We start from the raw sequence: 22,723 nt of genomic DNA, 5'->3' as shown, positions 1-22,723 counted from the left end.
ATTTCCCTCAATTTTGATTCACTAGATTACAATTAAGTTTGGCAAAACTATCCTTGTCAGAACATTATTAAAACTATTGTTTTTACATATAAGTCCTTTCTTTAAATAATGTTTTTGTTACAATTTATGCTTTATCTCGAATTTTGGTTTTATCACAATCAAAAGGGTTTTTAATAGCTTTTAGAAAACCTATAAAGATTAAAGTGCTTCTGGTCTTTGTCGGAGCAATTTCTTTTTTTTTTAATTTCTTTTATTAACCAATGACCAACTTTATAAAATTAGGAACCAAACATAAAATATCTTCCATGGCTTACATATTTCCTAAAGCAAAATATTTTTCAAATAACCCTGATATCATTATACTTTAAACTAACGACATCAATAACACAGATATCTAGTGCAAACATAATTATCATATGGTAATTATTAATGGCTGCCAATATTTTATAGACCGTGCAGGTCATTGTCTTATGATTAAAACAGGCCACTGCACGGTGATGTTAAAGCACATTCAAACCTACAACATGATAATAATTGAGCTCTTTTAGGGAATCCAGGAGCAAACAACCACCATACAAATCAATTCATCCATTTGTTCTTCATATGTCAATCATATACAATTATGACAATGATAGTGACAGAGAAATGAATTTATGATGAACAGTGACAAAATGTTGAATGGAATAGTTAAAATAGATGTTTTTGGTTCCTGTTTCAAATTTGTTTAATTAATTGTAATGCTCTACAATTACAGAAAAGGGAATAGTTTTCACAATTGAAAAAGTGCCAGAATGTATGGATTAGGTTATAAAACCTTGTCATATTTGATGTTTACTAGCACTACAACATAATCAAAGTAAACATACGATTTCAAACAAAAAGTACTCCAGCCAATAACGAGTAATGATCTTGAAGGCTAATTAGCACTTATTAATTAGACTGCCACGGGATTACAATAACTCTGGTCACATTTGAATGTCAAGGCAAAATCTCAGAGAGAAAGGTGGATAAGGTTGATCTCCTGTATTGCTTGATAGTGCCTGTTATGGTTTGACTTCTCAGAGAGATACTCGCAGCAAACATTGCAGGATTAAGGCTTTTCGCTGAAATCTGTACGGTCATGTTGGGTAATGCGAGCACTCTGATCAGAAGACGTGCAGCAAATGCTGCATGAAACAGGCTGCAACATTAATTTTTACGGTAAAAAGACATTTAGATGACATTTAGGGCCGGTTTTTAATGTCTAGTTGATTTTCGGAGCATAAAAAGCAGGGTTAACGATATCTTCCACTTGAAGTAATCTGTTAAACTAACCGTTACCCTAAACTACTTTTCACTACTTCAATTCTAAAATACCTCTTAGTTAAGATAATCACAGTATAATGTTCCGGTTAATGCTGACTAGACCTGATAAAACCGACCCTTAGAGTATTTCAAAGAATTTGATAATTGACTGACCAATATTTCGGCAACGGTTGTGACTTTTCACGTAGAACTTCACAGGGTGCAAGCAAATTTAAACTATTTTTGGAGGTAGATGGGATAGTTAGAAAACAATTGGGAGGGATTTAAGAGGTATTTCTCTTAGACGAAGAGTTGACGTCTTCGGCGTGAAGTTGAGGGGACATGATAGAAAAGTTGAATGGAATGGAATGGGTAGAAAAGGGAGACTGTTTGCAACACGTACATATTTGTATTTTTAAACGTATCATTTTTGCCATGAAAATTTTTAACTGCCCACTCTTTTCCCAGTTAACTCAATAAAAAGACATATTCAACATGAGATTTAAATTTGGAATTCCCACCATAATGTTTTCTAGCTTACCGCAGGTACTTGGTGATATCACGTTCCGTGTACCTTGCGTCATAACTGTAACAAAATTGAGAAATTAACCCTCTCGGGCAGTCTCCTCCTGGAGATCAGAATGGTGGTCCAGCTCAACTCCGTCATGTTTTACCTGTGGGAATTCCATCATGCATGATTAATTAAAGATGGAGTTGCAGCGACTCCTCGGGACACTTATGTGGCAGTTTCCCTTGCCTTCTACATTGCAGTACCACAGCTGTTTAAGTCGTGTTCTCATGCCTGCATTGAAATGAGTGTCGTCGAGCAGACCACTGTGGTCTCCACCCTCACTCATATGAAGAATAGCTGCTGCCCTCACCCCCAGGTGATGTAAGGCACAATAAGGGGAAGCCTCGCATCGCAAAATCATGGCATCTTCACAGGCTTTATGTATCATTTAGATGGTCTATCTTGGCCGGGAATAGACTCATATCAGCTCAGGGTAATGCCACCATTTGTCCATGACTGATTATTCGACAAGTTAACTCTCTTATATGGCCACTAAACTTTATATCTTAAGTTTTACCCAACATCCGCAACACACGGATGTACTCGGTGGCTTACAGCTCAGCCTTGACCAAAAATAAAAAAGTAGGAATAAAATTGAAAATATTTTAAGAATGAAAACAAACTAAAACATACTAAATTCATCAAATTAGCAAACTCGGACATGAGCCTATTATTGTGCAATATTATCACATTATTTATAACATGTGGATACAATACTGATTATTTCAACCAAACATATTCAAAGGACACATGATACATTCCATGAAAATTCAGAACCAATTATGAAATGACTGTAGAGGCTGGGCTTTGAGCAATACACGTTGGATTGAAAATAAATGTCGTCTTCAATCAAAAATGTGGAATGCAGGCTGCTTTATCCCAATCTGCCAGACTGGCTGTATCCTTTTCTACTACTGCTTTCCTCCAATATTCACATTGAAAATCTAAAAATACATGACTTGGTACATTCTTCATGCATTCACATAGATTGTCAATAATACATGTTGGCACTAAACTATCATTCATTCCTCGATGCGCAGGTAAGAATTAACTATTTGGCTCTTAGGTACATATTTGCATGAGATTGAATTAGAAACATTTGTAACATTTACATGAATTATCCTGTCCCCGAGCAAACATGTTGCATGCACAAAGGCGAATTAGCCGAGTGAAATAATCACAGCATACACAACATGAATAGTGTCTCTCACTTGCGTGTCAATGTGGCCGTAGAGGTTGAAATAAAAAGTGAAATACATAGCACAAACTCATCATGAATAATGTCAAATCTTTTCATGTACACATGTGGTGGTCAAGGCCTTTCCTTGCAGTGCTGGATTGATGCAGGTTATGCATAAAAATAGCTGCTCTCACATGTGACTGTGAAGGTAAGCACTCTAATCAAAATTTTTACAGCGAATGTTAAATTGATAATTTTAATCTTCTCTTTTAGTACGAATGTGTAACTAGGTTGTATTAACGAGTGAAATAGTTGCTGCAGATGTTGCAGAAATAAATATACTATTTGGTGTGCACACATGTCCATTTTAATAGGCTCTTTGTCACCGCACAAATAATGTTTCTCATCCGTGTGGTTTAGCATGTGACAGTTGAGAGAACAACTGAGTGAAGGGTGTTTTCGCAAATTCTGCATAAAATAGTATCTATCCTGCATGCATTCAAATGTGTCCGACCAGAAAGTTGCTTAAAGAAAAAGGATTATCACACCTTCAGCACGAATAAGAATTCTCCCCCGAGTGTGTACGAAAAAATGTCGCAATGTCTCCCATTCTCGAGTAAGACTTTTCACACTCGTTTCATGAAAAAGGTTTATTTCCCTAATGCGTACGTACGTGTCTAACTAAGAGGCTCTTATAAGAGTAACATTTTTCACACAAGTTGCAAGAATAAGGTCTCTCTCCCGTGTGGGAACGGATGTGTACATTGAGGCTTCTTTTCAAAGCAAAAGACTTGGAGCAAATGCTACAAGAATGAGGTTTCTCTCCCGTGTGTGTACGACTATGTGTAACTAAGTGGCTCTTATTCGAGAAAGACTTTTCACACACATTGCATGAAAAAGGTCTCTCTCCCGTGTGGGTACGGATGTGTGCCTTGAGGCTGCTTCTCTGAGTAAAAGACTTGGAGCAAATGCTACAAGAATAAGGCTTCTCCCCAGTGTGCGAACGTACATGTTTACCTAAGGCGCTCTCATCTGAGAAAGACTTTTCACACTCCTTGCAAGTAAAAGGTTTCTCTCCCGTGTGAGTACGAAAATGACAAACTAAGTGGGACTTCCTCGAGAAAGACTTTTCACACTCGTTGCATGAGAAAGGTCTCCCTCCTGTGTGTGAACGCATGTGGGAAACAAGGTCATTACGCAGAGAGAAGGACGTTTTGCAGACTGAACACGAATAAGATTTCTCTGCGATTGATGATTCTGCTACAGCATCAAAATTATGAGCAACAGAAGGAGTTTTTGTGTGTTTGATTAGTTCATTTTTGTCGTTGAATGCATCCCTGCATTGAATTGAATTTTTTTTTGATCTGTTACTGTTCCCAGGATTTTTGATCGAGCAATTAGGCATCTCCTCCTTGTTTCCCACGAGGGTCTCACAGCCATTTCTTTCAATTCTATTAATTCTGATATTCCTAAGGCTATTCATAGTATTTGGTGTATCAAAACCACCTTTCTCCCCAAAAAAAGTCTTTGCGCCTCCGGTTCCACTGATTTTATGTGATTTGTTGTTTCTCGCATTGCATTGTCTATCATCAGGAATTGAGCTATTTGTTTTCATATCAGTATCTGGAGCACCACATTTTTCCAAGTCTTCATCCATCAGGTTCCTTTCTGTCTTTACTAGGGATGCTCCAGAGTTGGAATCAATTTGTGTCACAAAAGCTGTGGGACCAGTGCATTCATCAATTGAATAATTCCTCACATTTACTTCCGCAGGCAGATATGAAGTTGATGTTGTTTGAATGGGGATTCCATCGTCTGTTTGGAACCCTAGAAAAGAATTTCAAATGACAACTATCACAGTCAAACATGATATCTAGGACTCCTAATCCTACCACTCAAATTCAATAATGGATGAAAAATGCCATTAATCAAGGAGTTAAAATATAGCCTGGCTTGGTCTTGAAACCAGAAACAAAAATAAATAGAAAATGAATAGATGGGAAAAGATTGGGAAAGAAACACACAACACAAAAACGTCTGGGGCAACAAGAACCACTATAACCCACCGTATAAATACATAAGCCAAAACAGATATACACCACAAATCTGACTTACAATTGATGAAGAAGAATGAAATCAGGCCACTTTAAGAATTTGTTTTGTTTTAAGACAGACTGAAGTAAACCTCTTTTCTTTTTCTTGAAATTTCCAAAATAAAACATTTTAAAAATGGAAAATAATTAACTATTCAATTGAATATCCTATTATTGGCAAGTATTTTGTAAATTAAAAAAATCACCCAATCAATCAATTAAAAACTAAACAATAAAAATCGTAAATTTTGTGGCACTACAGATGAACACCTAAAAAATACATTTTTAATTATTCCTTAATTAGTTTTCATTAAATTATTAAACATTTAAAGCCAGATGCAATAAAAAAAAACAAAATACCTATCTGATGACAAAATATCCTTTACTGTCACGAGATTAACAATCATTTGGAGGCATACCGGGATTACATATTCCAGGATTGCATGGAAGCCTCGGCTTTTGTTTGCCTTGGGATAGTAGTAATTCCACTCCTTTTCATAATTTGCGCCTTTATGTTATCTATGCTATCTTCTGCACAGAATCACTCTTTATAATTTGGGAAGATATTCAATGCACCATGAAAACGCCAAGGGCAATGAAATTATAAATTTTAATAAAACATAAAAAATCATTTACCACCATCTTCTACTATGAGCCACATTATATTTTGCACGCAGTTGGTCCACTAGATCGACGCGAATTTTAGTTCTGTTGTAGGATGTAAGCATATCAGATTTCTTTGGCTACCACTTTCAACATCATTGGCGGTATGGTGAAGCATTTTGTAAAGAACAAGAACTGATTTATTGTCTTGGGGCAGTACGACATTAACGTAAAATTCTTTTGGAAATTGAAGAGAAAAGAATTCATTGATCTGCTCTTGCTGGATAAAAATTCTTTCTGAATTTACCTGTCACTCCTTTTTGTTGTACCAACGTAAGTGAGCCTTTTTTCTTCCAGCAAATATTTGGGCTATTGAAACAATAGTGAACTATGTATCACATGTAAATTTTGGTACCCAAAAATCCTTCAACTAACTGTATGACGATATCTTGAGCTGAATTACTACTTTAGTACAGTCCTTTGGTCTGTAAAAATATATAAAATAAGTTCTATAAAAGAAAGCTACCATGAAAAACTGTTACACAAACAGGACTACTTATTAACAGTTAATAATAGAAAATTAACATATAACACTTCCTATTCCCATCAATTTTTAGCAATTCTGCTAAGACAAAAATTTGCTATATCTACACACAATATGGGAGTGACACCCATAACACTCATCTATCAGATAAGCTAAAAAACATGCTAACCAAGAAGACGGGTACTTTCAATAAATCATACTGCTATGAAACACCACTTTGTATTGTAGAAGTGCTGATTAATGTTACTCACTGTGGGGAAAACGTTTGAGCTTTGTCACTTGTTAAGCATCAGTTGAAGACCATTTACACCCCAACTACCCTTCCCTGCAGACGAGGTAATAAAGCAGGCCACAACCGAGGTACCCATAGCAGTAACTTAGATGTGTGACATGTGTATAAGCGATACTGACAGAAAATTTTTACTTAGACGTGAGGCCAAGTCATGCGGCCAAGTCACGCCAGCTTCCTTTCCTGCTCAATTTATGCTAACCATGTGCCAATTACTAACATACAACTGTGGGAGGACTTAATAATGTACAGCTGCTGAAAATCACGTACATAATACGCCATCATATGATAAATAGCAATGGATGAAACACTATTGCCAACCTTAGTGCCCCACGTCCCTACTGAAGGGTAAAGGGTTCTTGTTTCCTAAGACTTGGGAGACAATTCAACGGTGTGACCTTCCCTTATGCCTACTACTTGACTTGAGACTATCATAACATGCATCCATGGACAACTTATAGTATCAGTACTACCAGTATCTTTAAACCAAATGTAGTACTTGTTTTCAATAATTTAACCTTCTAATAATTAACTATCCTTTTTTAAGCACTGTGGAATTTTAAACTGATTTGTAGTGTTCATGACAACAAAGTTAGTGAACACAAGGTACTAAGACTATAACTTCAGAAATTCGTTGTTTTTAATGCTAAAGTTTTGTTTTAAAAACTGCTTTTGCACAGAGAAAAATAGAGAATTAATTTCAATGAAAAAAAGATTCAACAGCATGTATAACGCAACAAAATATATCATTTCAAAAACCGTTGACGGTGAAACCACTTCGCGATGGAGTACTGGGGTGGGGATATAAATTAGTGGGTGGGTCAGGCTAAACCCTTTCATGCCGGATGTCGGGTGGATGCGATGGACATTTTCACATGTAGAGGACCAGACATCAGGTAGGTATATTTGTCATAGATTTTTCAATGCAAACGACCGAACGTTGGCTGTTGCCGACTCGAGGGAGGGGAATTACGGCTGAGGTAGCTATTGTCGGATGCATCCAGGCCCGGCCTCGCACCCAGCACAGCAAGAACTTAGGGCCACCCCTCGGCAATAAATCCCAAACCCTCCCACTTATTTATGGTCATCCTCACCACAGAAATTCTTTAAAAAGAGTAAATAATTGAAAATAAAATACCATGTTTGGCTGAAAAAAACACTAGCAACGCAAAAAGTTGACTGTGGGTTACTCTTATGACAGGGTTAATGACTGGAGTGAGGAACAGACAGGATGAGCTGGGTCCCAGCTCTAAAGGACTAAAATGCCCATGCAACTCACCCAAAAAAAGGAACTCTGTACAGAAATGTTTAAAATGTCCTAATGCTTCTCGTAGCACAAAAAACCTTCCGACCGTAAGTCCTGGCAGGACAGAGTTTAGGTGAATGCCCATAACTTTGCAGCCTAATCCTAAATAAATTCAAAACAGAATACGGCCACTGAATGCATCCGACGATTTATAACCAGGGGTATCTTCCTTTCCCTCGCATTGGCAGGAGCAGATGTCTGATTGCTTGCATTGAAAAATACACGACCGCTATACCTGACATTAGGTTCACGACACATGAAAATATCCATCGAATCCAGCCCACGTTCAGCTCAAAAGTGTTGAGAGGGGAAAGGTGACTGCCCCTGACTTTACCTCCTCTGGCGAGGTGGATAACAATTAGCTATAAAAATTATCTAACTAGGCTAAATTACCACGTTTACCAAATATCATTACTATGCAGAAGTAAAAGACCAAACTCATAAAATAAATGGTTTGAAATCAGGTTCGGCTGTTTCTTAGCCATACTGATTTCAATACTGAAGAATGCCTCTCGAATTTATATTATGTTAACAGTATTTTCTACTCCAAGCAAGCTTCATGATTGACTAACCATTAAACCTAACAAAGCAACGTAACCTATTCTAGGGAAAGAAGAGCGAAAAGGAATGCACTCATTTAAAATATTTTCCCTAATTTTCCCACTAATTTAAAATGGACCAAAAGTAAGGATAATTTTTCCATTAACATGACCAAATTCCATATTCAAACTCTCTATTAAGACTAAAATTCACTTTTCTATACTCGATTTTCAAACCAAGTGCTCCATTATGGTGATTTGTTATTAAATTTTTTCAATAAACTGGTCTCAAAAAACATGGCTAGGTAATATTAAAAATTTCAGTACAACAAAAATTTTTGTAAGACATTAAAAATGAGACAGATGACCACAAAAAAGAACATAAATATAACTCTTCTCTTTTATCCATTTGGCACTTAAAAGAAAACAGAAAATAAGGATGGATGACTAATCAGTCACAGTAAGGTCACTTCCAGAAGAGATGACTTGACAGTAACATCCACCATTCACGGCATGGCATTGTGAAATCTAGTAAGTCATCTCATCTGAAATTGGCCTGAATTTTATGGGCCGTTGATAGTGTCAATGGCACATTGACAGGCCGGAATGAAATGGGTGCTGTGGAGACCATGGTAAGATTAAACTCATCTGAAGGCATCCATAAAGACATATGGTTATTTGAAAGCATGCCAGCATGCTGGGGATGTTGGCCAGTGAAAAGACAGCCTCAGCCTTATCGATATACAGCTATTTGTAGCCCTTGAGAGCACTAACCCACTGCTTCCATTGTGGACTCTCTCGAATTCTCAACCGTGTCTCTTATAACAGTAGAAGCTGGCTAAATAAAAGCATTAACATGTACATCCTCCACATTTGCATCATTTCCTCCGTGTATAGAGTTATTTTCAACCATTAAGAGTACTCACCAAATGCCTCCGTAGTGGACTCATGGGTAACAGTTGAACTCTCAATTGGATCCCCATCCTCGCCTAAAGTTAGCTGGAAAAAATCACCAACAGATGAATCATGTATGCACAAAGGATTCAGGAATTTTTTTAAGGATTGACAAAAACTACTTCATACACCATATTGCATCAAAAGTTGGTATTCCTAGAAAATATTTTCATTGAAAATAAATCCTTTTTCAACAATCTCGGAGAAGAATATTTTCACATTTCTTTCAACATCAAAGTGGTCTTTGATTTAGGTTATGCCTGCATTGTAATATTATCTTCATTAGTTAACTCTGCAATTAATGTTATTTTATTTTCATGGGATACCATAAAAGAATTAAGGTTTCTTTGGTAATGAAGGAATCGAAACCACATATTTGAAACTAGGCATCCATGTCAAATAATGGGATAAAATCTGATGCAGCTACATTGCAAAAGCAGATATCGATACTGAAAACTAAATTTTTCAGTGAAAATCATGAAAATAATGATGAACAGCTGGCATTTGTAAAATGAAAAGTAGACACTAATTATGACAAGTGCTGAATGCAAAAATTGTGCCTAGAAGTTCCAGGTAGTAGCCACACGCCATAACCACCGGGCTATCGCTCCTACATGAAGGCAGACCATTTATAAGGGAGTAAAATAGGCCTGTAAATGTTTAATTACATTTCTATTTTAAACCATTGGTTATGTTACCCCACATTGGGTTGATTCGTGGACAGCTTCCTACATGTTGATGAAATCTACACGGGAAATCAGCCGGGTGAGGATGGTCATTGCTGCCAACGTTTCAATGGCCTTCTCTGCCATCGTCTTCAGGGCAAATGATGGACCTGGTTAGTGCCGGGCTTATATACACTGTTGGGGAGGTCAGGTCGTCTGTGATTGGTCAGTTTTAATTTTAGAGTTCTTTCCTCCTCTCAGGTTACCCATTCTTTTTATCATTGGGTTCCACGATTTGCTGAGGTCGAAACCCGCGTCCCTATTCATTTTATTATTTGTGATTCGTATTTCGATAGCTTCCTTTGTAAGGCGGTCCCAATATCCCTTTGCCTTGCAGAGGATTTTTGTTTCATTGAACTAGATTGTGTGATTGTTTTTAATGCAGTGCTCGGCTACGGCAGATTTCTCTGGGTATCCAAGTCTAATGCACCGCTTATGTTCTGATATCCTGGTTTCAATTGTTCTTCCTGTTTCCCCAATGTAGCTACCTCCACATTCACAGGGTATTTGGCAGAGGCCAGAGGTCTTGGGCCCCATTTTGTCTTTAACCTTCACAAGTTGGCTCCGTTATTTTTCTGGTGGCTTGTGAATTGTCTCAAAGCTGAGAATACGAGACAATTTCCCCGAGATTGTGGATACATATGGAAGAGCAGCCTTGGCAATGGGCTTAGCTTTGTCATTATCTTCAGGAGCCAAAAACTCTTCTGTTGCGCGTTGATCTTGAAAGGTCCTCTTAAGGGCCACCATAATTTCTTTTTTTCCCCATAGCCGTTCCGTTGGAAGGTAACTCGTAAGTGGTTTATTTCTTGTGGCAGGCTCTCCTCATCTGCAATGCATTTGGCTCGTTGAAAAAGTGAAGTCAACACTGCACTTCGTTGAGATGGGTGATGGTGGCTAAGTCCGTTGAGATATAGATCCGTATGCGTTGGCTTGCAGTATACTCTGTGACTTAGGCTTCCGTCTTCTTTTCTGCGGATAAGGACGTCGAGGAATGGGAGGCACCCATCCTTTTCCATTTCCATAGTAAATTGGATATTGGGATGGAGGCTGTTCATGTGCTGCAGGAAAGCAGGTAGCGTCTCTTGTCCATGCGGCCACACGACGAAGGTGTCGTCAACATAGCGGAAGTAATATTTCGGCTTGAAATTGGCTGTCGATAGGGCCCTCTCCTCAAAATCTTCCATGAAAAAATTTGCGATGGCTGGTGAGAGAGGAGACCCCATTGCTACACCGTCAGTCTGCTCGTAAAATTCACCACGAAATTGGAAGTACGTTGTTGTGAGGACATGTTGGAAGAGGTTGACTATGTTTGCATAGAAGCGCGCACTCAGAAGCTGAAGTGTTTCCTTCAGGGGCACTTTGGTGAATAATGAGAATCGAAACTCACCATTATGTCACTTGGATCTAATCGGATGTTTTGAAGAGTCTTGACAAACTCTGACGAGTTTTTGATGTTATGTCCACAGGTTCCTACCAGAGGTGAGATGATACCAGTAAGATATTTCGCCAGGTTGTATGTTGGGGAATCGATGGCACTAACGATGGGCCTCAGAGGCACTCCGTCTTTATGGATTTTCTGCCGGCCGTATAATCTTGGCGGAACTGGAGCTTGTGGGAAACAGGAAGAACAATTGAAACCAGGATATCAGAACATAAGGGGTGCATTAGACTTGGATACCCAGAGAAATCTGCCGTAGCCGAGCACTGCATTAAAAACAATCACACAATCTAGTTCAATAAAACAAAAATCCTCTGCAAGGCAAAGGGATATTGGGACCGCCTTACAAAGATAGCTATCGAAATACGAATCACAAATAATAAAATGAATAGGGACGCGGGTTTCGACCTCAGCAAATCGTGGAACCCAATGATAAAAAGAATGGGTAACCTGAGAGGAGGAAAGAACTCTAAAATTAAAACTGACCAATCACAGACGACCTGACCTCCCCATCGGTGTATATAAGCCCGGCAATAACCAGGTCCATCATTCGCCCTGAAGACGATGGCAGAGAAGGCCATTGAAACGTTGGCAGCAATGACCATCATTACCCGGCTGATTTCCCGTGAAGATTTCATCAACAGCATTCGCCGGGAAAGCACCAAATCCTTCAGCTTCCTACATATTACAACACTAAAAAGTTTGATTTGAATTTGACACCTGATTTTCTTATTGAGACATGATTTATTAGTGCAAGGATTTACTTTAGCCAGATATAAGGCAAGTAAACTACAGCACATAAATAAACCATTAAGAGGAATAAAAACGGCTTCTTTTGAGATAAGAATACAGTAGAATCCTGATTTAAGGTTTTTCAGGGGGGACAAAATTTAAAACACTAAATGCGGAAAAACACTAAATGAGGACCTGCCATTTTTTTCAGGTTTTAGGGTCTGTAATGATTGGAATGGCTTTTAATGAATAAAAATATTATTTTACGTAACTAAAAGGTGCTGAATGCAGCAATAAATTCTTTAATGAAATGTTCTCTGCCCTATGAAGGTTGGATAATACTTTTCAGGAATCGGCTAAAAAAATGGGTAGTAAAAATAAGTAATGAGTGGATGACAATTGTTTTAATGAAATATTTTAAGAAAATTCTAATAAACATCAATTTTAAAGCATTCCCACACGGATTATAATTGTGGACAGTAGTGATTCCATTTTTATGCATATTTCAGTGATCTCGATGAAATTTAGAATTTTTTCTGTATAAGTGACCTGTAGGTGACTGTAGCATTTCTAATATAATAAGGAAAGGTGTAAGTAGGTACTCGAAAAATCATGAGGAATGAGTGAAATAAAGGGGCAGCAGAAGATCGCTAATCCCGAATTCTCAACTACCGAATATCTAGTAAAACGGAGGTTTTCTGGAAATTTGCCAACTTAACGTTTTTTGTTGCCTCGGCGAAACAAGGGATTTATGATCCTTTAAAAAGCCTCCTATGCACACATTTTGGATTTCGAGGTCATCCAAAAAAGTAGAATCTTATTTCTAGTATGCGTACAAGTCGATGGTGATTTAACACGATGATAACACCAGATTCGTTGTCATATATCCGCGGCCTTATGCAGGTCGAATGGAGCCGGGAGAAGTTGCTTACGCGGCGCGCAGATCACCTTGACTCCGACTCGCCTTGTTTCTCGGCAGCTTTTAATAAAATTTGATTGGACCTTGAATGACGATTAGCTAAACTTTGTTAAGTGAAAAGGTTTAATCTTCAACAGAACTGGATTTCATCCGAAAAATTGTCAGTGCCGCTGGAGTTGGGCAATTTCGTCAGGGTTATGATGTCGAAGTGAACCACCAAGGGATATCTGCCGGATTTTCGTATTTTTCCGCGCTCATCTATTCTACCGTGAGTATGCGGTGATTTTTTTTTTCAGCATGAGCGATTTATTTAGAGTCATGGACTGTGCATTGTCATTATCTTTTGACATTAATTAGCACCAGATAGATATTTTTGAATCGACATCGATATCAACCAGCCACATGTCGGTAAATTGTAGAGATGGGTCAAAAAGAACCGAACTGCCAAAACGAACTGTTCACTGAAATGAACCGGTTCGAAAATGAACCGTTCTCTAAAACACCCTGTTCACTGTTCATGTCGGCACTGCACAATTGCTCGTACTCGGTACAGTAGGTATGATCATCAAGAGGCATTTTGAACTGCAGCTTACTCGAGCAAGTGCGTTGTGGGTACAACTGATGGCGGTTACGAGGGAGGCCATCCAAGGCCGCCGAAGTGCGTCGTAGACGACCGAGCCCCTCCCCTTCTTTCTCTACTATTCCCCTCCGATAGCCACTGAACGGTTCGTTCCAACTAATATTTGAACTGATATTTAAAATATTAGTTCTTTTGAACCATTCGAAATGACTAATATTTGAACTGATATTTAAAATATTAGTTCTATCGAACCGTTCTAAATAACTAATATTTGAACTGATATTTAACCTTTTCGCGCCGAGCTCTTTCGCGGGAAGTTGCTTTCGCCCTGTACGGAGTTTTTTTTCGGCTTGGGACTGACCAGGTACCCTTTCCTCGGCAACTGGGCAAATATAATCCTCGACCCTTTTCCCCGAAGGCAGCTAATCCCGGCGTACTTTTGCGGTCAGTTTATTATTGCCAGTGCAATTTTAATTTTTTTAATTGTTACTGTTGCATTAAATGTCAGTTCATCAATATGCAGTATTCCTTTCATTTTGCAATGCCTGTAGAACTTTTAAACGAAGTTCTACGGTTATTTTTAGGGTTTTCAGCAAAACGGCACTATATCATTGCCAAATGAGCTTTTCCGAGAAGAGTGAGGTTATCATCTTCCACGTACATATTTCAGTAGGACAATACTTACACCAATGAGAGTACTTACAATATGAGAGTAATTACCTGGGTAGAGCAGTTCTTATTCCTGCATTGGTATGGAATGCTTCTCACAACATGTGTCTACGTAAAACATTCCCTATTGGTACATTAAATTTACGAATTTTTAGGATATGCATTAATCAGTATTTATAGCAAAATTCGTTTATAATACCTTTGTATTTAAAGGTTGGTAAGAGGTTATTAAAAATAGCCGCTGTAATTTTGGCTCACGACAAAGAACTGAGATAATCAAATTTTAATACATTACGAGGGCTTTTTTTCATAGAAGTTAAATCGGATATTCTGTCGAATTTCACCGCAAATGTACACTTAGAATGTAATTAAAGAGTAACGTATATTTTTAGATGTAAATCATTACAATATCGCCCCTATAAACTTGCTAGTAAGTTATAAAAATAACAATTAAACATCTAACCTTAGCGTCTCCAAAAATTGCTCTACGTGATGATCAACTCCGTTAATATGAACGCTAGAATTCCGTTTAAAATTTGGAACCAATCAGCGGAACATACAGAATGTTATTCCTTGCATTGAATTTTAATAAATGCAACATGAACGTTTTTAGTTATTCCACCTTATAAACAAATAAGTGACCATGAGCACCTTCCTTGAGTGGGACACTAAGAGGCGGAATGGGCCGAGGTAATCCCCACACGGACAATAGGAAAGGGTCGGACCTCTCGCGCCGAGGGACCCTAATGACGGTTGGGACCCACTTGGCATTCTTGACCGCGAAACCGTGAAAACACGGCCTTTGGCCATTTGCTTCGAAAAATACAGGCCGTGAAATCACGCCCTGCGTAGGGAAGAGGTTAAAATATTAGTTCTATCGAACCGTTCTAAATAACTAATATTTGAACTGATATTTAAAATATCAGTTCAAATATTAGTTATTTAGAACCATTCGAAATATTAGATCAAATATTAGTTTCCTCGGGGCGTTCAGTTGGGATATCGCGTTCATTTTGATTTCGTATTTTGAACATTTGTGGATCTGTGGATGCATCTCCAAAAATATTGTTTTAAACGCGATTCATGAACTTAGGAAACGATTGAACTCATGATTGTGGAACATTTTTTTCGGTCCCCTTACCAAGATGATCTTTGGACTTAGTTTTTGGCGCCTACGATGAAATTTTTTAACCCTTTCACTGCTGTTCAATCTCCGGAAACCTTCTCCTCACATGCGGCGAAAATGTTAAAATGCGTCTCCTGGGCCCATGGAGCAGGTACTTCCAGGATGGGTGTGGTACACCCTCCGAAGGGTCACTAATCCAAGACCCTTTCCTCGACGAATTCACCCACGCAGGACCGTCTCATCGGCCCAACCAGCGGGGGCCCTACCTCCGGAAAAGTGACCGCTCTGACTGCAATTTGAAAATCAATCAATCAATCCGATCATCGAAATATGATAGTTTTCATCTCACTCCTGCCAATCAAGCAATCAAGTACGTCTTTGAACCGTGTCTCTGCGATAAAAAATAACGATTTTGTTAACTTTGTAACAAAACGTGGCTGCGGAACACAGGAAAATGGCCATTATATCAATGTTAACAAAATCATTATTTTTCATCGCAGAAATACGGTTCAAAGACGTACTTTATTGCTTGATTGGCAGGAGTGCAATGAAAACAATCATATTGTGATGATCGGATTGATTGATTGATTTTCAAATTGCAGTCAGAGCGGTCACTTTTCCGGAGGTAGGGCCCCCGCTGGTAGGGCCGATGAGACGGTCTTGCGTGGGTGAGTTCGTCGAGGAAAGGGTCCTTGATTAGTGGGTCCCTTCGAAGTGCTTCGGCGAAAGTGCTGACCGCATGGCAAGGAGGAAGAAAAAGTACGTCCACCGCAGTCTGTCGTGCGGACGTACTAGGTACGTCCACAGCAGTGAAAGGGTTAATGTGGATGCATCTCCAAAAATATTGTTTAAAACTCGATTCATGAACTTAGGAAACGATTAAACTCATGATTGTGGAACATTTTTTTCGGTCCCCTTACCAAGATGATCTTTGGACTTAGTTTTTGGCGCCTACGATGAAATTTTTTAATGTGGATGCATCTCCAAAAATATTGTTTAAAACTCGATTCATGAACTTAGGAAACGATTGAACTCATGATTGTGAAACATTTTTTTTGGTCCCCTTACCAAGATGATATTTGGACTTAGTTTTTGGCGCCTACGATGAAATTTTAATTTTTTAAGTGCGCTGTATTGTGCAATGTGGATGCATCTCCAAAAATGTTGTTTAAAACACGACTCATGAACTTAAGAAACAATTAGTCTTTGGACTTAGTTTTTTCAGGTGCATCATCTAACTTGGAGTTTAATCGTTTCTCAAATCGCGTTTTAAACAATATTTTTGGAGATGCATCCACATTTCACATCACATCGCACTTAAAAAATTTCATCGTAGGCGCCAAAAACTAAGTCTATAACTAAAAAAGAGTATATGATGACAATATAAAATGTGTACATTGTATCCACTATTTATGTTTTTCTTAGGTTGGTCGTACAGATATTTACTTTTAACTGGATCCAATTTTACAGATCCAATTCCCTCGCCACATTTTGTTAGGAAAAACAGAATATGTAGGCGAAAATATCGGCACGGGGGTAGCTCAGTGCCATAAAACGACAGTTCCGTAGCACAGTGCCATAAAACGACCACCCTTGTCGGCAGGCCTTTAAACTGGTACCGCGGAGTGAATACCACGGAACGCCAGCTGATGGCTCGTGCCTTGAAGGAGAGTTTCTTTGTCAACAAAAGGAGCACGTTTCCTCCCCTCCGCAATACTTTGTAGCAAAGGATAGTAACTGCACTGAGGCGGCGTGTCAGAAAGGTGGGTGGAGAGACGTGAGTGGGGGTCTCGGTCCTTCCGAGTTGAGCAATAGGAGAGCTTTCGTCATTCGGGTCCCAAACAATAACAAGGACCCCACTCAGGCCCCTGAACCAACCCCACGGGGAAGAGGAGTCAAGTTTGCAAGTCCACTTTAACCAAACAGTGTATATCAAACTTTACAGTGCGTTTGTTGAAATCAGTTTTCCGCAAGACTCGGTATACCATTGCATCCATCCCTTGGGGTTGTGTTCCTCCGCAAGAGTGTTCATAGACATTTTGGCCTCAATAAAAGTTTCACCGAGTCAGGATGAGTAAAAGACATCGCGCTAGTGATTTGTGGTGCTATTTTTCTAATTTAGGCAAAGCTTTAAGAAAAGCTAAGTGCGATTTATGCGGGAAAGAGTTGAGCTATGCTGGGACTATTTCTAACTTGAAGAGACACCTTGACATGAAACATCCTACTGTGAATGTGAATATTTCAAGGGAAAAACAGAGCCGATCTACTTTAGCACCTTCGGCGAGACAACCGTCTTTATCTGTGCACGAAGAACAAGATAATGAGGGTTCTCCAGAAGAAGCACCTACCACTGAAGTACCTTCAACTAGTGTTGCACCATTGAAATCATCAGCCTCGACATCCAGCCAAGAAAAACAAGGTAACGGCTCCACTTTAAGTTTTGTCCAGCCTACTATTTCATCTTACATCGGAAGTCAAAAGATTGGAACTGGCCAAAAGAAGAAAATTAATGACGCCTTGCTGAAATTATTTTATTACGACTTTCAGCCATATTCTGTTGTCGAAGACAGGGGATTTTTGGACTTTGTTGCTGCTCTCAACCCAGCGTATGCACTACCTGCCAGAAAGACAATAACGAATGCACTTATACCGGCTTCTTTCGAAAAGTGTGTTAATGCAGTGAAATTGAAGCTTCGGAGTGTTGAAAGCATTTGCATTACAACCGATGGTTGGACTTCTAGAAGCAACGAAGCATATGTGGCAGTTACCGCACATTTTATCGATAGTAACTTTTTCCTCCAGTCGGTACTTTTAGGATGTGGATCGACCGGAACGCAGCACAAGAGCAATAATATAGCTGAGGAAGTGCGGAAAATAACAGAAAAGTTTTCTCTTTCAGAAAAAGTATTGGTTGTTGTGACGGATAATGCTGCCAACATGAAAAAAGCAGTTGTAAAAGAACTCAGGTGGAACCATATAGGTTGCTTTGCTTAGACGTTGAATTTGATTGTTCAAGATGCATTGAATGGGGTGACTTCTTTAGTGGAGAAAGTAAAAGCAATCGTCGCATACTTCAAACGAAGCCCAACGGCGATGGAGAGTTTATTGGAAATGCAGCGAAACTCCGGAAACCCTAATCCCAAAAAATTAAAGCAACAAATAATTACTCGCTGGAATTCCACGTTTTATATGCTGGAAAGGTTTGTTGACGTAAAGAATGCCGTTAAAGCGACTGTAGCGATTATCAACAAGGAGTTACCAGTTTTAACAGAAGAGGAATGGGAAACTTGTGCCCAGCTATTGAAAGTTTTAAAGCCATTTGAGGGAGTGACCAAACAGATAAGCGGAGAGAAATATGTCACCGGGAGTCAAATGATACTCCTTACCCACGGACTATCATCCATTTGTCAGAAGATGCTACGCAATGAACTCATTCCGTCACAAGTAAAGAGTGTAATTGAAGAAATTAATGCTGGAATCGAAAAGAGGCTCAAGAACTTGGAACAAAACAGTGTTATTTCTGTGTCCACATTTTTAGATCCCAGATTTAAACTACATGTGTTTTTAGATGAGGCAGAAGCAGCAAAAACAAAAGAAAGTGTAATTTCCCTTGTCCGAGATTTAATCGAAAAAAATGATCCTGCCTCAGGGTTAGCAAGAGAAGAAGCGGCTTGCATGGAAATGCCTTCTACTAGTCGCGAAAGTTACGACATATTTGAAGAATTTGACAAAAAAATGGCAGCCAGCCGGCCTCAAGGTATGTTTATCCTATCTATATACAGCCCTCGTGGTGACTGACTCACTGATGGATACAAATTCCCGACCACTTCTAGAAGTGCTGGAGAGCTGAAATTTGGCACGCGTGCGGGGAACCGGAAATGATTCGGAGGAAAAATCCAAAAACCGGAAGTTTCCACCACGTGTCGTCGCTAGGACGACAAAATGGCCGAAATCGCGCTTTTTCCGGGGACCGTCTTCCGCTTTTTATTTTACTGCGCGCGAACTGTGCGTGCCACACGGATCGTTAATGCATTTTTTGAAAGCTGGTAAATGTAGTAACGTAATTATGTTATGTTATAAGTTTGTTTTTAAGAAATTTGCTGCCAAAATGGCGTCCAAAAATTGGTTTTTCGAAAAATATTTCATAACTTCCGCTCCCCTAGTCGTAATTACAAGTGTAGGATATTGAAAATGATTATTATATATGCACATAACATAGTCTACGAGATGTAGGTAACGTTTTTCTTTCATCGTCCTTGGTTACTGAGAATAAAATTAAAATATTCCGAAAATCACCGAAAATTACGATTTTCAAAAGATTAACACAAGGTTTTGTCAATTTTAACTCAACCGATTTCTTTCAAACATTGTAGTTACATACAACTATGCATTGTCTTTCAGAAAACATAAACATTTTAATAATAATTTAATGGATTTAACCGCGAAAAAATAAAAATGGCGGGCACTGCTAACATTTTTCAGGGACTGGTTTGCTTTTTATTGAATTACTTTCGAAATATGGATGTCATAGGGCACAATTCTTTTAGACATGACAGTAAATGAATGTGACCATATAGTACCGTCATCTTTTAACCCCCCGAAACCCCCTAAAAAATTAAAATTAGCATATAAGTAGCCTTGTCGGGTACCTTTCGTCACAATTCCGCCGCTTTTCCAATCCTTACCATTCATCGCTACGGAATTGATGTGGACGATTGATGACCGCTGGCAGTAAAAACCTATAAACCCCCGGTAAACCCACATACACCCCACCCCCAAAAAAATAAAATTTTCAAATAAGTCTACTTTTTCGGTACTTTTAGTGACTATTCCACCGCCCCCAACGACTCATCCCCCCGAAATTTATGTGAATGGATGGTAACCGCCAGGAGTACACACATTTTATCCCCGGTATCCCCGTGAAATCCCCCCCAAATTTAAAATGTGTCATTTAGTCTCCTATTTGGGAACTTCTCGCAAACATTACGCCGCACTACCCGTCCCCTCTGAGCTCTAGATCCGGAATATTTGGTGAGGGCGAGCCACCGTAAACCACACGGGAAAAAATACCAGAACACCCCCGATTACCTCCTGGAACATCGCCGAAAAAAAATAAAAGAAATTTAAACTCGCCTTTCTGAATAGTTTTCGACACAATTTAACCGGTGCCCCTACCACTTATTAAAACCCTCGATAACCCCGTGAAACCTCCCAAAAAATTTCTAATAAATAGCCTCTCCAGGCAAAAGAATCGTAAGACCACTCTTCCGGTCCCCTAGGACTTATCGGCACGGAATTTATGAGAACTTTTAGTGACCATTGGTTTAACACAACTATAAAACCCCCGGTATTCCGTAGGAACCCCCCGAAAAAAAAATGAAAAACTTGCCATTAAGTCTTCTTTTATGGGTACTTGTCGCCACTATTAATCCGCATTGCACTACCTTTTACAATCATCGCTACATGATCACTGTGGACTTTTGTTGACCGCATGCATAACACATTAAAATCCCCGAATCCCCCTGGGCACCCCTCTCGGTGGGGAAGACCATTTATAAGGACTAGGCGGAGCAGCCGCGGGGGGGCTCCTCAACCCCAAGGCGGCGAAGCCGCCCCACAACGAGGAACTGGCGTAGGCGAGGGGGAGCTTCAGCAACCCCCGGGCGGCGTAGCCGCCCCGATGTTCAAGCGGCACAACCGCTGTGGACTCCCCCCACCTCTGGGCGGCAAAGCCGCCCCTTAAACGAATGACGGTGAAACAGTTCCGAAATGCCCTCGCCCTCTGGCACACTAAACCCCCAGGCGGCGAAGCCGCCCTTCAGCGAGGAACGGCGAAGCCGTTCCGAGGAATGAGTGGGGCACCTCCCTACCCCCTGGCCGGCGAAGCCGGCCCCTAGCCGTGTTGTGATTATTCGAACTTCAAAGGTCTTCGAACGACCACAAATGTAGACGGCGAAGCCGGAACCGGGGTTTTAAGGGGCGGAGCCCCTTAACGAGCGCGCGGAGCGTGCGAGTCAAATATATACATCTAGCTACAAACGCGAATGCATGCACACAAATATGAGTAGCAAATAAGTATTTTACCCTCAATTTCACAGTGGCCGATATAAGATCACGGGCAGTTGCAGATGTGGAAAGATATATTAGAGATGACCCCCTTCCCCGCCTGAGCGACCCGTTGGAGTGGTGGCGGCAGCGGCAAGTTTTATATCCAAACTTATCACGTTTGGTAAAATCAAAGTTCAATGTGCTAGCCACATCAGTGCCTTGTGAGCGCATATTTTCTAAAGCAGGTGCAGTCGTTAGTGATCGACGTACTCGTCTGGACTCAAAACATGTAGAACAGCTATTGTTTCTGAACTCAAATGCACCACTCATGCATGATTGACATGCATTTAATACATTCAGTATATTCTTATATATTTACCTCATTTTTAGGATTTCATATTCTGTATTGTCACCACTATGTTTGATTTTTGTACCTGAAAACATTGGCATGCTTGTAACAGCCTATTAACTTCACAGTGGCATTATAACGACATGTATTTCAGAAAAAGTATGGCAATAATTGTATTTGATTTTATGTTGTAAAATGTCGTTTTTTAATACTTGTTAATAGAATTTCGCCTTTTCCACCTTTATGTTTAAAGAGTGAAATTAAATAATAAAACACTAGTTAATGAGTTAATTTTTGATATTACTTTTGTTGAATATGATCCCCTCTATCCATCGTTAAACTAGGAGGTAGTTTAGTAACTTCAAATACTCGTGGGCTATTCAGTAGGAAAATCGAATATTGGAACACGTGAGGATACTCCGTTTACCTCCGTTAGTCTGCTTGTTTCTCTCTATATAGAAACATTTTCGCAGGCCAAATTTTACTAAAGGTACAAAGTTTTTAATTTGGTTTTGTCTGTTATATAACATCAAGCACAATTTTCCATCTTATCATAGGCTTCGAGTAACTTTCTTTGCAGGCACAGGCTGTAACGAGGAGAAAAAATTGATATCTTACCGACGAGTCTAAAAGAGAGATTCACAAATGATCTGTATACTCAAAATATTTATATAGAATCGTTAGCTGTGCAAAAGTCAAAGTTTCTTATAAAAGGAGCATTTTAAAACTTTTCTTGCGCTAGATATGCGAATAACATCTGGCACTGACTTGATA

The 22,723-nt window shown here is 39.4% G+C and overlaps 1 protein-coding gene across 1 annotated transcript in view; it reads right to left on the bottom strand.

Moving 5' to 3' along the window:
- Nucleotides 1-2,492: 2,492 nt before the first annotated feature.
- The window catches only part of LOC124173018 (zinc finger protein 26-like), a 43,696-nt gene continuing 23,465 nt past the window's right edge, over nt 2,493-22,723 (bottom strand). Inside the window, exons 7-8 of the mRNA XM_046552539.1 lie at nt 9,336-9,408; nt 2,493-4,862 (exon numbers count right to left, since the gene is read on the bottom strand). Coding sequence (XP_046408495.1) covers nt 3,694-4,862; nt 9,336-9,408 — 1,242 coding nt within the window. The 3' untranslated portion in view covers nt 2,493-3,693. The remainder of the gene's footprint in view (nt 4,863-9,335; nt 9,409-22,723) is intronic.

This window comes from Ischnura elegans, assembly GCF_921293095.1.
Source record: "Ischnura elegans chromosome 13 unlocalized genomic scaffold, ioIscEleg1.1 SUPER_13_unloc_4, whole genome shotgun sequence".
NCBI classification, from domain to species: Eukaryota; Metazoa; Arthropoda; class Insecta; order Odonata; family Coenagrionidae; genus Ischnura; species Ischnura elegans.
Note: the sequence above shows the minus strand (reverse complement) of the source record. Positions and strands in the feature narration are given on the sequence as shown.